This window comes from Gracilinanus agilis, chromosome 1, assembly GCF_016433145.1.
Source record: "Gracilinanus agilis isolate LMUSP501 chromosome 1, AgileGrace, whole genome shotgun sequence".
Classification (NCBI taxonomy): Eukaryota; Metazoa; Chordata; class Mammalia; order Didelphimorphia; family Didelphidae; genus Gracilinanus; species Gracilinanus agilis.
The window spans coordinates 749,960,563-749,977,567 of NC_058130.1; the positions used below are offsets into that span (position 1 = coordinate 749,960,563).

At 37.6% G+C, this 17,005-nt stretch overlaps 1 protein-coding gene across 2 annotated transcripts in view; it reads right to left on the reverse strand.

Moving 5' to 3' along the window:
- AACS (acetoacetyl-CoA synthetase) overlaps window positions 1–17,005 on the reverse strand; it is an 86,987-nt gene that overhangs the window by 37,615 nt on the left and 32,367 nt on the right. For both annotated transcript variants that reach the window (XM_044658734.1, XM_044658733.1), the window contains exons 6-9: window positions 15,763–15,877; window positions 11,896–11,977; window positions 5,935–6,082; window positions 1,944–2,024 (exon numbers count right to left, since the gene is read on the reverse strand). In XM_044658734.1, coding sequence (XP_044514669.1) covers window positions 1,944–2,024; window positions 5,935–6,082; window positions 11,896–11,977; window positions 15,763–15,877 — 426 coding nt within the window. The remainder of the gene's footprint in view (window positions 1–1,943; window positions 2,025–5,934; window positions 6,083–11,895; window positions 11,978–15,762; window positions 15,878–17,005) is intronic.

A 17,005-nucleotide genomic window follows, 5' to 3' on the forward strand; every position in this document is an offset into this window, starting at 1 on the left:
AGTGGGTTTAGCTTGTAACTCTCATTTCAATTAGTATTAATTTGGGATCGCAAACCTCATTTTGTTTTAAAAAAAAAAAATCAAGCCCTCGCTCTAGCTTGCTAACACTACAACCAAGAGAAGAGCAGTATCTGGGCCTCCTAAACAGCCCACTCCTCCTCTGTTCATGGTGAACAAGAAGAGGAAGAAGAGGAGGCAGCAGCAGTGTCAATGGCCTGTTTATAGTGGGTACCTGGCACATGTAGATGAGACCACTTAATAAAGATAACACTGATGCTGCAGACAATCATCATCCCTTCCAAGTGGATAGCCCCTTATAGTTTAAGGCACTTTGGAATCCATTATCTAATTTGTTAAATAGGTTATGATGGAAATTTTCTGCATAAAGATGAAACTATTCAAAACCATGAGAGGCAGCATATCCCCAGTTTAAATTGAACATCTGAACAAATGTTCCAGGTCTACCAGCACTTCTATCAGGTGATGGAAGGCCTGATTGTTTTAAGTCATCAGGCTCCAAATGAGACATATGAGCTGTCTCCTCCCTTTAGGGGATGTGTGCTTTTTAATGTCCATAAAATGTTGATTTATCAAGGTTGGCCTTAAAACTCTTCTGAAAGAATACCAAATAAGAAATTTGAATGAATTACAGCACCCAATGCTTACTATAATCCTAGTTCCAGGAGCATCTGGCAGCTTTCCTCAGAGGCATAGGTCTCTGGGTCAGCAAATTTGAACAACTCATTTTATTCAAATGGACATATGCCATTCCCTCCCCTCTCCTAATTCTCTATTACCCCATAATCCAATCCTAGTCTGGGAGAGAACTGCCCCCTCCAATTCAAATTTCACCCCAAAGCAAACCACAGAGAAGCAATGCAAGATAGACAAGAGGTATGCCCTAAACATATGGGCTTTCTCATAAATCATTAGGATTTTTGTTACCCAATAATTTTTCTTTTTTTTCTCCCAGAAGCAACATAGTATAGTAGAAAGGGAACTAAAGGTCAAGACACTTGTGTCTTAGTCCTGGTTTTACCACTAACTAGCTTCTTTAAGCATGTCTCTAGGACTCAGTTTTCCCATTTATTAAAAAAAAGGGAACAGAACAAAATGCTTTCTAGAGCCCCTTTTAATTCAATTCAATAAGGTATTAAGAGCCTATGTGCATGGCACTATGGCAGCCTCTGGGAATTCAAAACTGACCCAGTTTTCCCTCAAAAGCCTTATACTGTGATAGAACATGTTAGGATTCTACATTTCTAAACCTATTCATATTTTCACAGCTTGTATTACTTGTTAGGGATTACTACCCTATATATAAAGTAGAATTCTCTTTTATTTGTTCTTAAACTACCCCTTTTAGACTTCAACAAGGACAGGCCAGGGATAGTTCTAACCCCTGGAATTCAGTGAAAAAAAGAAAAACATTTGCTCTCTATGTCCATTTCCATGAATTAAAAATCTCAATTGAGCTCCAGATCAGCCCTTATCCTTCCAGAACAGAGACATAACACATAGCAAACTATATGTTCCCATAGCTGCCTTTAGTCAAATAGTCCTTTCTCACATTTCCATATCACATGGAGATAGGTTTGTACATACTTATGTCACATTGGACAGCAAGAACAGGGTGGAATTTGGTCAACCGTAGGAGAAGCCACACTGACAATAATGACAAATAAGCATATGTAGGGATTCAGGAGAAGAATCCTCCTTGAAGACCAATGATCCAAAATGATCTAATTTTATTTATAATACCTTGGGAACTCTATTAAAGTGCACAGTAGTGGAAGAGAGAGAAAAAATCAAGAGAAAACATGTTAAACTAAAGATGTTTTCCAAGTCAGAGATGAAGGCAAGAGAAAAAAAAAAAGAGTAGAGTTTTTTTTAAATGCACACAATCCTTTCTAAGCAGCTGGAACAAAAAACAAAACACTTACCGTGGTATAGTACATAATGATGTCACTGCTGGTTGTATCTCCATGAAGAATGTGTTCCTTGAGATGCTGGATTAGGGTGCCCTACAGAAACAGGGAATAAAAATACATTCAATGGAGCTATTTTCCTTTTAAGACAATACACCTCAGAACAAAATGTATTTTGGTAACTTGGGCACACTGCTCAAGGAAAAGAAAAAATATACATCTTTTTCCACTCTGAGAAATTTTATTTCAGAGCCCTCATGAAGTGATGATGGATTTCATCATGTCCTCCTACTGTCACTAACACCTGAGGCATGCATTGGACAAGAAAATGCCAAGAGGCTTTAAAACTCTACATGCTTTCTGGTACTGGACTGACTAATGAGCCTTAAGTGGAACCTACCAACTTTAAGCTGAAAATAAAAGTGATATATAAGAATTTACAATAAAGATGAGGCTCCCAGTGTAAAAACATCATGATCCCCTTTATATCTGAGGGGGGCTGGATATGTTAATGCCATCAATCTGATAAATAGCAAAACACTGCCAACTACAAGTGATCTGTATACTTAACGAACTAGAAGTTAGAACTCAGGACTCTTAGCCAAGGGCCTTAACTAAAGTGAATGATTTAAGGCCAGGTCACTCTTCTGCTGAATTCTCTCATTTCTAAGAAATGTCATTATTTTGGTGGGGAATGAAAACAGATGGATCATACTTCTTACAAAATAGAACTCTTTGCAAGTAGGGATGTTTCATTGTTTGTATTTGAATCTTCAACACCCAGTACAGTGCCTAGCACATAATAAATGCTTAGTGATTAGAACAAACAGAATAGACTAACGGGTAAAAGGGAGTTGCTGTTCTACAAATAACTTATCCATTCTTTGCCTCAGAGTTTTATAAAACTAGGCAATCAGTACTCAGTTCTGATAAAGGCAGAATGAAATAAAAACTGAGAGAAACACTCTAAAAGGAAGGGCCACCAGAGACCTCGCTAGAGCTCTCTGTACTTTGAGACAAAGTCCTTCTTAGACACCTGTATAATTACAATCTGCTCCCCAGGACTCTAAATCCCAGCATCCTATTTACATGTTTGCCTACCTCCTTAGGTAGGGAGGATATATTTTGGTGTGACCCTGCCCCTCTCTTTCTTTTCCCATGAACACTTCTGGGAAAGCCGGTTTTACTCAGGCTTTTACTTTTGTCCTTTTACTTCTTCTACTTCAAGTGATTATTAATAAATCTTATAAAATATAATACTTGGAGTTATTGGATATTAATTTTAATCTTACACACCTTCAAGGATTTAAGTCACCCATGTACTAAAGGGCCTTATCTTAATGCGACTTCATTCAGGGGAGAGAAAAGTAGATGCTGAGGAAAGACTTGTGCATAGTGCCCACCTGTCTGAAAAGAAAGAAAAGGACTCCTGGCATTTAGAGTATGCCTGCATGATTTTGTTTGATCCTCCCAGAAGCCTGTGAGGCAGCTATACTATAGATGTATTAGCTTCCCTTTACAATGAGGAAAACAAAGCTCCAAGTGCTTTTACTGACTGGCCCACAATTACTCAGCCAGTAGCTTTAAGGTCCAAGACTCAAGTCTCAGTTGAACCTAAAAAGCTATGCTTCTCCCACTATGCCACATTACCTCTCCTAGGAGAAGCAGGGAAAGGGCAGGAAGAAGGTTGTCCAAAACAAAGAGTTGGACCTTAGTCAGTCTGGCCTATAGAAACTCAAGCTTGGTTACTTTACAGGACGGCCTTGCTTCCTCTCCTTCATTACTGAAATCAACCTGAGAGTTCACAAAGAGGCCTCAAAAACTTCACAGCAGAGAAGGGGGAGGGAAAGGAGGAATAAAAGAATGAACAGAAAGATTTCTTTATAATAATACCCAAAAAAAAATTATTAATGAGCTTACTGTTTTAAAAAAATACTTATTGATGGTAAACATTCCGTCTCTCTCTGTTTAACTTGTTATTTAAAAACTTTTTTCTCTAATATAAGCAGTATGTGTCTTGTTTCAAAACAAGACAAACATGGAAAATGTACTATATGATAATATATATGTATAACCTATATCGTGTTACCTGCCTTCTTGAAAAGGGGTTAGGGATGAGAAAGAGAGAACATGGTTTGCAAAATGTCAGAAAAGAACTTTAAAAAAAATTTTTGATATGTAATCTGGAGAAAATAAAAATAATAATAAATTAACATTAACATTAATATTTAGACAATATTTTGGAAGTAGACAGAAAAAATGAACACTTGAGCCTTGCTAACTGATCAATTCCTTCCTTCCCTCAAAAATATAATAAGTTAGTCAACAGAACTAAACTTTTCCACTCAGACACAGAGAGAGCAGAGAAAAATGGTTGATTTATTTCTTCCCCAAATTCCTTCCCCCATCACCCTAGGTTTGAACAGCTTCAGTTCAGGGAAGGGGGTTTAAAAGAGATAGCAAAACCCCAGGAGAAGAGCTCCCCTATAAAAGGCAAATTATAATTTGGGGGAAAGAAAATTAGAAGAACACAATGCACACAAATTTTTGAACAAGTTTAATTTTTGTCAATCAAATGTGATTGACACAAAGCATACATAAGTGAGCACTGTGGTACACATGTCATTTTGTAAAATAAACAATCCCCATTAATTTCTCTTCTCTGTAATTGCAGATTTCCTAGATCAGATTTGTTTAAAGGAGAGTACACATGTAAACTTAGTCTCTCTCTGATATTATGAAATGGAAGGTTATATCTATTAAGGTAACAGGCTGATACAAAAGGATTTTGTTTCTTCTAAGGACATTTCAGATTTAAACTTAGTATATCAGATAAATGGCTTTAAAAATTCTGTCTACATTCAAATGCCTTTCTTGCTGTGAGGTGGCAGAAGAAGCTTGGTTTTTGAGGGTCTCCAACAGAGAATTAGATTAAATTTCAAAAGGACAATGCAAAAGAGATTTCTAAGATCTAACAGGGAAGGAAATTCAAAAGAAGACTACCACACTACACCTTATTTTTAAGCTGTTTGGCCAACAGGATCTACTTCTGCTGCTGCTTTCCCATCTAGTTTAAATGGTAACACTTTAGTAAGGGGTCAGCTGGTAGCACTTTTCCTAGAAATTTGAAAGTTTATGTTAAAAAAATATATATCCCGGGGTTTTTTTGCTCAAAATACGTGAAACATTAATTTTATGATCAAACTTAATACAATTTTATGTTCCCAAACTAACAAAGTGACTTTAGAATTCTATAGACAATACTAACGTGTACTAATGTATTTATTTCTACTTAGTCCCAAATTTTCCTCATTTTGCAAATATCTTTTAAATTTGGGGAATGTAGAGGCCCTACAGTACAGTAGTAAGAGTAATGGAAGTCCTTGAAACTCAGCTGATTTTAGCCAGTTTCCTACTCTGACATCTATTATCTATGTAACCACAGGAAAGCTAATGAACCTCTGGAAATTTTATCTATAAAATAAGGTCAATAATCTCTACCTCACAAAACAAAAAAATTTATGTCTGTAAAGCACTTTGTAAGCTGCAAGGCATTAAATAAATATCAGCTATCATGATAGTGATGAAGATTGGTAAATATTTTTTTTCCTTATTTCTTCAGGAAAGCAACACTTTAATGGGAAACAATGAGGAATGATCTACTTTACACTATACTAAAAATTATTTCTGAGCCCCTGAAGTCACCTATTAGGTCCATGTATACATGCAAGGAAAAGGAGGGGCTGATTAGATATATAAACATTGTGCAGGCAGCACACTCTAACTGGGTTTAGGTAGCAAACATTTCTAAAAATCCATTTGCATTTCCATCAACATTTTTGTTCCTGCTACAAACAATGCCCAACACTCATGAAGATTGTAAAGTGGGCAGGTACCAGACTGCTAGAAGAGCCCCCAAATATAAATAGTCCTTTCTCCATCTCTTCATTATAAAGCGGCACAATCAGTGACCAATATCCCTCTGACATATGGAAGGATGACCTACCCCAGCAGAATGCACCATGCACTTTGGAGCTCCAGTGGTACCTGAGGAGAACATAATAAAGAGGGGGTGGCTGAAAGGCAGCTGCTCAAATTCCAGCTGGGGAGCCTGGTCTCCTTTCTCAGCTCCAAGGAAGTCATCTAGAAATACACTGTTGGCAGATACAGGAAACAAAGTTGTTAAAGATTATCGATTTTCTGAAACGTGGCACATAACCCCGAGTGTCAGCTGAGAAACAGTCCTCATTCACAATGGAACTGACAGTGCCAGCTGCTGGGCTATGCCCTGAAGATCTTCTGGTGTGAGAAAAGCCTGCCCAGATCACCATTTGACTAACATAAAAGAAGCCCTTAGACATGAAGAAAATTTTATAAATACTTTAATAAATTGGGCAAATAAAAATCATTCTAATTATACATTCATTGGTTGTATCCCATCACTGTTAAAGGGGCTCTCCAAACAAGTCTGCTAACTTTCACTTTTTTTAAGACCCTTACCTACAGTGTTTTAGTATCAATCCTTTTTTTTTTTTTTTTTTTTTTTTTAAATAAAACCCTTACCACCTTCCATCTTAGAGTCAATACTGTGTATTGGTTCCAAGGCAGAAGAGTGGTAAGAGTAGGCAATGGGGGTCAAGTGACTTGCCCAGGGTCACACAGCTGGGAAGTGGCTGAGGTCAGATTTGAACCCAGGACCTCCGGTCTCTAGGCCTAGCTCTCAATCCATTGAACTACCCAGCTGCCCCCTCTTAGTATCAATCTTAAAGAAGAGCAGCAGGAGGTAGACAGTCAAGGTTAAATGAGTTGTTCAGGGTAATACAGCTAGAAAATATCTGAGGTCATATTTGAAAACAGGTCCTCCTGATATGGTGCTCTATCCACTGTGCCATCTAGCTGCCCCTAAATTTCAAAGAGGCTCCTGTTTTCACTGATTATCTGATTTGGGAAGCAAGGTGGTACAGTGGACAAAGCACTCAGGACCTGGATCAAGAAGACCTGAGTTGAAATATGATTCCATACACTTAAAAGCTGTGAGACCCTGAGCAAGTCATTTAATTTCTGTTTACCTCAATTTCCTCATCTGTAAAATGGAGATAATTATAACATCTACCTCCAAGAGTTGTTGTGAGGATCAAATGAGAAAATAATGGTAAAGAGTTTAAAGCACAACAGAAAGGTTAGCTAGTGTTATTATTTTTATTTTGTCTTCAAACCCCTACCTCCCCCAAAGATAGGGAAAAGACAGCCCAGACGGTCCAAATTATTGTATATGCCAAGGACAGGCAAATTGAAGAGAATTACCTAGAGCACTGAGGAAGAATTCAGTGACTTGCACAAGGTCATCCCACCAGTATATGTTAGAGGAAAGGGCCATAAGGTTAAAGGCATTTTCTAGAATGAGAATGCTGTTGGGGTAGAGGGACAGATGAGGGTGAGAAGGTTTCTGTGGTTCCAAGACCAGCTCTATCCAGAAGGCCATACTGCCTCTGAGTGGCTGTGCCATGGAGTGGAGTTCAAATTAATTAGCCTTTACAATATTACAAAGAGTATGCCACTTATCTGCAAGTTCAAAAACCACTCAATGAGGGGGCAGCTGGGTAGCTCAGTGGATGGAGAGCCAGGCCTAGAGATGGGAGGTCCTGGGTTCAAATCCGGACTCAGACACTTCCTAGCTGTGTGACCCTGGGCAAGTCACTTAACCCCCATTGCCTAGCTCATAACACTCTTCTGCCTTGGAGTCAATACACAGTATTGACTCCAAGACAGAAGGTAAGGGTTTAAAAAAAAAAAAAACACTCAAATGAATTTCGTTCGCAGGCTATCTCTATTTTTTGTACCTAGCTGCCTTACAAGCAGGAAGAAGTAAGTGTTGGAGTTAGCTTCCCCAAGAATGAAAGGAGGTTTGAAGGCATCCAGAACCAAACACATCTGTTCCCCAAGCTCCATCTTGTGGGTCTTCTCCCTCAATTATGATGGACCACATGTCCTGGGGCTACAAAAAAAGGCAAAGCCCATTGAGATACTTTTTTTTTCTGTCTTGAGATTAATGGAAATCCACAGGAGAATCAAATTTGGAAGAAACTGTAAAGATAAGTAATCTGATCCAATTCTCTCATTTTACATGTAAATAAGTTAAGGTCCAAAATGGTGAAATGAATTCCTTGAGATCATATAACTGTTAGGTAACAGAGCAAAGAAGCTCCAAATCCTCTAAATAGCCCATCCAAAAGCCTGACTGACTCCCTGTCCCTCACCCTACTAATACAACATCCAACTATGATGTTTGGCAAATGTCTTCTTCTACCTGTCACTGGAAAGAAAAAAAGAAAAAAGTCCCTCCTCCTCCAGGAGGACTTCCCAGATAACAGCTCTCTTCCCAATGCTGAGCACTAAACTTGGTGTCACCCTTATAGCCTTCATTACCTCCTACCTGGGATGATTACAAGCAGCAAAACACAATGGTAAGAGGCCTGGAACTAAGATCAGAGGATCTGAGTTTGAATCCCTACTCTGTTGCTTATTAGTTACATAAGATGGCTGTGTCACTCCCTTCTTTGGGCCTCAGTATAGAAGGGGCCTGGATTGATGATCTCTCCTGTATGGCCACAGGATTCTTCTCTGGGTGCCTCCCCCAACTTGACTCTCTGGCTTCCATGCTCTAACCAGCCTAAAGAAACATGCTAAGGATGATGATATTGCAATCAAAGCAGTGTTTCAGTTAGCCAGCAAGCCTTTCTCCAGCATTTCCTCTGCACCAGGTAGTGAGCTCAGGGTGGTACTGAACTTTCTTGTGCTGGAGAGCATCCTTAAGAAAGGATGAACTTGATCCCTGTGGAGCTCTGACAGTTTAGAAAGTGCATCCCAAAGAAGATAGTACATAAACACCACACACTACTTACCAGTGTCAATAACATGATTCACTGCTGACTTTTACAGCCAACAAAAGGCTTATTTGTGCCTCCACTCCTTTAAGAATCCCATTTATATAAAATGTTAAATCTAACAGACTACCTGGACAAAAAAAGACCTTTTATTTCAAATGAGCTATAAATCAAATCAAATTGCTACCACTTTTGTTGCTTTTCTAAAACTGAAAAGCTCAGAGGATTTTTTTTTTTGCCCCAGCTTTGTTGGTATATCTATGTACAGATGTTTTTACTTTATCTTGGTCATCCAGAAATCCAAAGATGAAAAGGATTGGCAAGTAAATTCCAAGAGTTTAATGAGGGAAGCTTCTTGTAATGTACAAAGCTAAATGAAGTGGATAATGCAACCTATCCAATGTTCCCCATTATGAATGTACCTTCTCAATGTGAGATGCCCAACTTTGGGTAAGACATTTCTGAAACTGTACACTTTTCTAAAAGTAAAATCAGAACACCAATTCTAATTCCCTGTCTGAGGTACTAAAACTAGAATGTAAAAATGACTGTTACACAGAGTTTATGGCAGAACTAAAACTAGAACCTCTAGATCCTCATACCCAGTCTAGTCAGGACATTAACACTGCCTTATGTTTCAATCTGTCAGTTAAAAAAGAGGGAAAAGCCTTAGGAACATAAAACCATCAATCTGACTCCCATTTTGTGATGAGTTCACCCGCCCAAATCTATGGGCTCTCCACTGTAACCAAGGTTCATGTTCCAACACCTCAGCAAGACACTGAAAGCCCAGCATCTCTAGGAATTATCCAGTGCAACCAGTTCACTGGTCCCTCAGCATTCCCAACCTCTTAACTTCTGCTCCATGCCAGATCCTAACTCAAAACATCTTCTTTCCACTGCTCTATAAAAGCCCTCATCAGAGCTCAGAATATATCTAGGTATAGTCCTGCCTCCTCCAAGAGGACTTCCCAGATCACAGCACTCTTCCCAATTCAGAGTGCTAGACTTGGTATCACCCTTGTAGACTTGTTACCTCTGTAAAAGGGAATTCTTTGTTCTCATTGAATATACACTTGTAAAAGGGAATCCTTTAGTCCAGTGATGGGCAAACTTTTAAAGAGGGGGCCAAAGGAAAGGAAATGCTCATCTGTCGGTCTGTTTCTAAGGCAACTCTTTTTTAAATTTCATTGTATTGTATCCTACTCATTGTATTGTCAGATTAGGAATAATATCCCACACCAGGATAGAACTTTTCAGGGGGCTGCATCGGGCTGCATCTGGCCTGCGGTCATAGTTTGCCCATCACTGCTTTAGTCTCTTTGCCTAGAAGCTAATACTTTGATTAACAATAACAACTTAAGTACCCCTCCTTAGTACCTCACTAGAATGTGAAGACAGGATTAACTCTCCTTTGTCTACCTTTTGATTGAACCAAGAAAAGCTTGAACTAGGTGGAGAAGCTCACAAACCACTTAGTGAATTCACACCCTCAGAAAATAAATCAGCCAGGAATCTGTGAACCCTTTTAATGAGTATTCACCCCTCTAGAAGGTGAGAAGTGGTTCCCACAAACACTGGCCCCCTGGGCACAGTACTAGACAATTTGGAAGCTGTGATTAGCCCAGGTGAAAATGAGAAGAGACAAGAACCACTATAAAAGGAATTTCTGGGCCTGGAGGAGGAATTTAACTCCAAGAAGGAAGTCCACTCAAGGAAGAAAGTTGACCTCAAGAATCATCTTCAGCTCAGGTCATTGTCTTGACCTGCCCCTCTTGGAGAGAACTTGGGTGAGTGGATGGCTGGTTTTCCCTTCCTACCTTCTGGAGAGAGTTTAATTCCTCTTGAATGTCAACAAGTCCTGGCTATAAGTCGATCACCAGAGCAATATTTAGTTAGATAAGCAAATGTCTTTTCTATCCTCTTGTATTTCTGTTTTCACTCTTTCCACTTCTTTTGTAAATAAAAGCTATTAAAGTCATTTCGACTTTGAGCAATAATACTTTGAATCCCCAACCACCACTATTATTTACAATCTTCATATATTTTAGCCAACCATTAATTTTCATCTTTACACCTTCTACCTGCAATGATTCCAAAATTGTTCAAGACAGGTAGCAAAACACAATGGAAAGAAGCCTGGAACTGAGTTCAGAAGATCCAAGTTCAAATCCCTACTTATTAGTTAAATAAGATGGCTGTGTCACTCCCTTCTTTAGGCCTCAGTATAGAAGGGGCCTGGATTGACGATCTCTCTTGTATGGCCACAGAATTTCTTCTCTGCATTCCCCCCCAACTTGACTCTCTGGCCTCTGTGCTCCAACCATTCCCCAGCAACCTTTTCACCCTCATCTGTCCCTCTACCCCAGCAGCATTCTCATTCTAGAAAATGCCTTTAGCCTTATGGCCCTTTCCTCTGGCTACTGAGACCCATCCAGAACCTTCCTGTTCCCCTTCAGGCTCTATTCCTAGCTCTCCAGACTTCTTTGTATGAATTTTCCCACCGCAGACACTTTCTACTGTAAAGATGATCTAGGGAGTTCCAACTGTTCCTTATACTATACGTACCTGACTCCCACCCCTCCCCCACTTCCCCTGCTTTTTAGCTCCTTTTATGAGTTTTCTTCACCCTTTAGAATATAAGCTCCTTGAGGTAGGAACTAGTTTTCTTTTTGCTTGTATTGGTAGTCCCAGAACTTAGCACAGTGTCTGACACAAAGTAATATCTTAATAAATATTTGATGTTTTGACTTACCATGGACCACTCTGTCAGCCTGATGAAACCTATGAACCCCTTCTCAGAAAGTTCAAGAATTTTTTAAAATTAACATTTGAAGGAACAACTAAATTTCAGTTAAACATTAGTTAAAAAAAGATGTAATTTTTCCCTAACCAAGGTCATTGAATCATTGAAATCTATCTACATATAGACTATAGATAAAGAAGTTCTGTCCTTAAGTCTCTTCCACATCTAACATTCTATAGTTTTATCAGTCTCTATTCCCATATAAAGCTATTTTTCCGATGAGAGCAAACACATATTCTACTGTACTGGGGTAGGTCAAAGCATTATGTCAGCATACCTATGAGGAATCTTCGAAATGTCAATCTTCTCTCTGGAGCCAACATATGGTATCACCACCACTTTTTTCAAGTCAGGAAGCCCTGAGAAAATGGGGAAAACAGAATAATATGATATTTTCCTGTCTGTTTCTGGTTTATGGTAAAGAAGGTTAGAAAAGGACTTTGTCAAATGTGGACAAGGAAATTATGAAAGCTATTTGGAGACCTTTGGAATTTGTAAAGAAAGCCAATGTGAATTTAGTGAGGACAAATTTCTGAGAACATGATAAGCCAAAGGAAAACTACTCAACCTGAAGAGAAAAAAAGCTAAGAAAAGACCCTAAGGATGAAGAAGGGAAACCAGAAAAACAGAGGCAGTTAGTACAGAAGCAAAGGGAACAAATATTAAAGTGGTAAACCAAGGTAAGAGGTTAGTGAGACAGAAGTCAACCCATGAAGGATGGGAAGAATAAAAGAGCCAAAGGATGAAATTTGAAGAGCCAAAGAGAAATAAATCTACAGTGAAGGGGAAAAAATAAAGGAGTTTCCTAAAGCAACAGGAAACTCACTCACTAACTTGGATTTTTAAAAGATGAGGTAGCAGAAGAAGAATTCAAAAGTGTAGCTGAATCCTATTAGGACACTGTCAAGGGAGCAAAAGCTAACATTGGTGAGAAAATATAAGATAAGAAAAAAGGGTGTTTAGCGCTATACTAGATATTGTATACTAGATATTTATTGTATGATGATCAGTTATGAACAATTTGACCATTCTCAGCAATACAGTGATTTGAGACAATTCCAAAGAACTGATGATGAAACATGCTATCTACAGAGAAAGAACTGAGAGAGTCTGAATGCAAATCAAATTAATGTTTTTTTTTTAACTTTATTTTTCTTAATAAGAGTTTTTTGTTTTGGTCTATGTTTTCTTTCACAACATGGCTAATATGGAAATATGTTTTGCATGACTGTACATGTATAATCTATATCAGTGATTCCCAAAGTGGGCACTACCACCCCCTGGTGGGCGCTGCAGCGATCCAGGGGGGCAGTGATGGCCACAGGTGCATTTATTTTTCCTATTAATTGCTATTAAAATTTTTTTTTTAATTAATTTCCAGGGGGCTAATTAATATTTTTTCTGGAAAGGGGGCGGTAGGCCAAAAAAGTTTGGGAACCACTGATTTTGCCTTGTCAAGGTAGGAGAAGAGGGTTGAGACTTTGGAACCCAAATTTTTTAAAAATGAACATTAAAAACTGTTATTACATGTAATTAGAAAATTTTAATTTTTTAATTTAACTTTAAAATTTTTTTCATTTTAATTTTTAAAATAAATAAAGCTATATCAGAGAAACGCGGAGGCTCAAACAAGGGATAAAGACTACTGCTGGAGATGGATGGGGCAACGTCAACTAATGAAAAGAGAGAAAGCAAAGTTTCGAAACTCATAGTTCGCTTTTTTCTCTACCAGAAGAATGAACCTCTAGACTTTGAAGGAAAGAATAAAAATGGCTAATAAAAGAGCTGAGACACAAGATAAGTAAGAAAATAAAGTTTCCCTAGCTATTGTTGATGAAGTCAACTGATCCAGGTGAACCATATTATCAGATAATAAGGGATTGGCAGATGTGAAAAATCAGGAAGAGGAAATCCACAGGAATGGAACAGAGGAAAACTATATGAACTTTTTTCAAAGTAGAAAAATAGAAGTTACAAACTATAGGTTGGTGACTTTGGAAAATTTCTAGGAAGTGTTATAAGAGAGAGTTCATGCCAGACTGATATTTTGAAGAAATGGTCCCGCCACACTCCTCACTCCTTTCTGATGAATGCTGCCTCCAGGGTTTTCTAAATTTCACCAAAGCACATGAAAAGTCTCTCCTGCTATTATTGTGGGGAAGCTGGAAAGATGTGGACTAGACAAAAGGACAAGATGGATTCAGAACCAGGTAGAAGATCAGATTCAATGAGTGGTCCTGAATGTTCTATGACAATTTGGAAGGCAGTCTGTAAGAGTCCCATGGATCTTGCTTAGTCTTGGCTCTATTTGACACTAAGTAATAAGAGTTGCAAGTCACTTGCTAGAGTGGGTGACAACTCCAGAGGCCACTGCCACCCCTGGGCAGTGCTAGGCAAAAATGAAAGACTAGTCCTCATAAAGTGGGGAAGGGACAGGAAGTGACTTGCAACTCTCTTATACTTAGTGTCAAGTAGGGATACTTTAAGTTCTTGATTTGATTAGCTAAAAATAGGCAAGGGGAGAGTTAATCCTATCTTCTCAGTGGAAGACCCCCTTCAGCAAGAGTTCTGGTGAGATTCTTGGCAATGTAGCTTGTGTGCACTGAAGGTTCTCAGCTGATTCTTTAGCTTTCCCTGGTTCTTCCAATTTCAGCTTCCTAATCAGAACTTTGGATTCTGGTGAGATTTTTTTTTTTGGACTAGCATTTGAGGTTTGGAGACATTAGGATTAAATTTAGGGTATTTTGTAGTTAGGCAGTACTTTCTGTCTCTTTATCTATATTTTTCCATTTTCACTCTTTCCACCTCTTTGTAAATAAAGCTGCTAAAAGTCACTTTGACTTAAGCTATAATATTTTTAAATCAGTGACCACAATATTCTTATATTTGCCATAAAACTGAATTTAATTTCTTATAGATCCCAAAAAATAATCCTGGGCTAGAACACTGAAATGGATCCTGTCAGTTGACATAATGGGAATTAACCTAAGGTTTGACACTTGGATTCAACAAAGGAATTAATAAATATAAGATGAGGAGAGTAGGTAAGACAGAAGTTAGTCTGATATTCTAAATTAACTAATTAACTTAATTTCTAAAAAAGAAGTCAGTCTGGAAAAGGTCTGAAGTTTCTGGTGGACTATAAGTCTTCCAATGAATGAACTATATAATAGGGTAGCCAAAAATAATAATAGTAATAATAATAATAGCATTTATATAGCTCTATAAGGTTTGTAAACCTTTATTTCATTTGATCCTCAAAATCCTGGAAGATAGATGTTATTGTTATCCCCATTGAGGGAGAGAAAGTGGTTAAATGATCTAGTAAGTGTCTGAGGTAGGAACTAAACTCAGTTCTTCCTGATTCAATGTTTAGAGCTCTATCCACTGTGCAACTCCTTGGGTTGTATTAAGAGGCGATCTCTCTCAAGAATGAGGGGATAGTCCCATTCTACTATGCCTTTATCAGGCCATATGTGAAGTATCCTCTATAATTAAGGCCTCTACAGTTTAAGACAAAATTGATGAGCATCCAGAGGAAGGAGATCAGAGCAGAGAAGAGCTTCAAGTTAATGATATATAAGGACTGGCTAAAAGAAATAAGGATGGTAAGCCTGGAGAAGAAAAGACTTAGTGGGGTCCTACCAACTATCTTCAAATATTTAAGGGATAATATTTGAAGATGGATTACACTTCTTGTTTGATCCCAATGGGGAAAATTAGAAGCAATGGATGGAAGCTACAAAGAGATAAATTATGCCTTATATAAGGAAAAACTTCCTAACAAACAGAATTCTAAAAAGTAGATCAGGCCATCCCAGAAGACTTCATAGAGGAATTCAAACAAAAGCTAGATAACCTTTTATTAGATATGTTTTAGAAATGATTTTTGGGGGAGTATAAGTTGCATTAAATAGCCACAGAAGTCCCTTCAACTTTTAAATTCTATGATTACTATGACAACAGATAAGATGTTGTGCTGCCATCTTAAAAAACATAATTCAGAATCCCAAATCATACTCAACTCCATCTCTTCCCATGACTTTTCAAAAGCGAGAGAAATCCCCAACTTGTCCCCAAATCCCACTCAAAAAGGTCCTAAAATACTTCATTCTACAATTTCATGGTCAAGAAAACCAGATACCTTTAACAACCTGGTGCAGCTTTTCCATGTGGTTGTGTTCTTTGCCATTATATACAACAGCTTCTACAGAGAAGATGAGTTTTGGCTGAATTTGGGAAAACCTGTCCAGTACACCCTAAGAAGAAAAAGAAAAGAGACAGCATTAATCATTCAAAAGGAAAAAATTCTTAGTCACTAATTTTAGGATTTGGGAAATATCATTTGGTCTATCACAATCAATATTCTTGAGTATCCTTGGAACTCAAAGAGAAGTAGGATAAGGTGTCAAGTTTGGACAAAATTATGAACCACAAAGGTATGAACCACACCCCCAAAAAAATCCCAGGATCTTATGAAGAGAATCAAAGCACTGATTTGATCAAAAGCACAAAGATCTGAAGATGAAAAACACATGCACTTCTAAATTAAAAAGAAATAAATATTAAAGAGCAACATAAAGCAATAATCATGAAAACTGGCTGCAAGATAGTTTGGCATTGTAACAGAATACTTGCTCCAGAATCAGGAAGCCCTGGGTTCAAGTCTTAATCCTCTCAGTGCCACAAGCAACTCTTTGAAATCAGAAAGTAGTTGATCTGAATTTTGGGTATAAAGAGTTTCCTACTCAGGTGTTTTCTGCACTAAAGAAATCACAGACTGGTACAAAAGAATAAAGGAAAAGGAGAACCTGATAGAGAAGAGGAAAATGGAAAATATTTACAAAATAAATAAATAGAACAGAATAATGAACTTAAAAACCCAGAAATCAAAGATAACATACAAAGGAGATGTAAATGTTAAAGAATGGAAACAATATTCAGTAAAGCTTCTGGAAACCAGGGAACAACGAGCAAAACTGAAAGCAGCATTTAAATTCTAACTCTCTTACCATACATAATGATAACATCCTAATGGAAGAGATATAGAAAAAAAATTTTAATGGAAGAAAAATTAATATTCTATGCCAATTGTAGGGAGAAGAAAAAATATTCTTAAAGAGAAGAAAATTATTCAAGATAAAATCAGTGGTTTTGATAATGATAAAACTTTTACATGACAAAGACACTACTTCTAAAATAAAAAGAAACATAACTGGTAAAAATCTGATACTCAGAACATATAAAGTACTAATGGTTAATATAATAGTCCAAAGACATGAACAATTTTTGAAAATATAAATTATTAACTATTTGATAAACTGTTAAATATTTTAAAATATAAATATAAAATATATATAACAGATAAAAATTATAATCAATTTTAG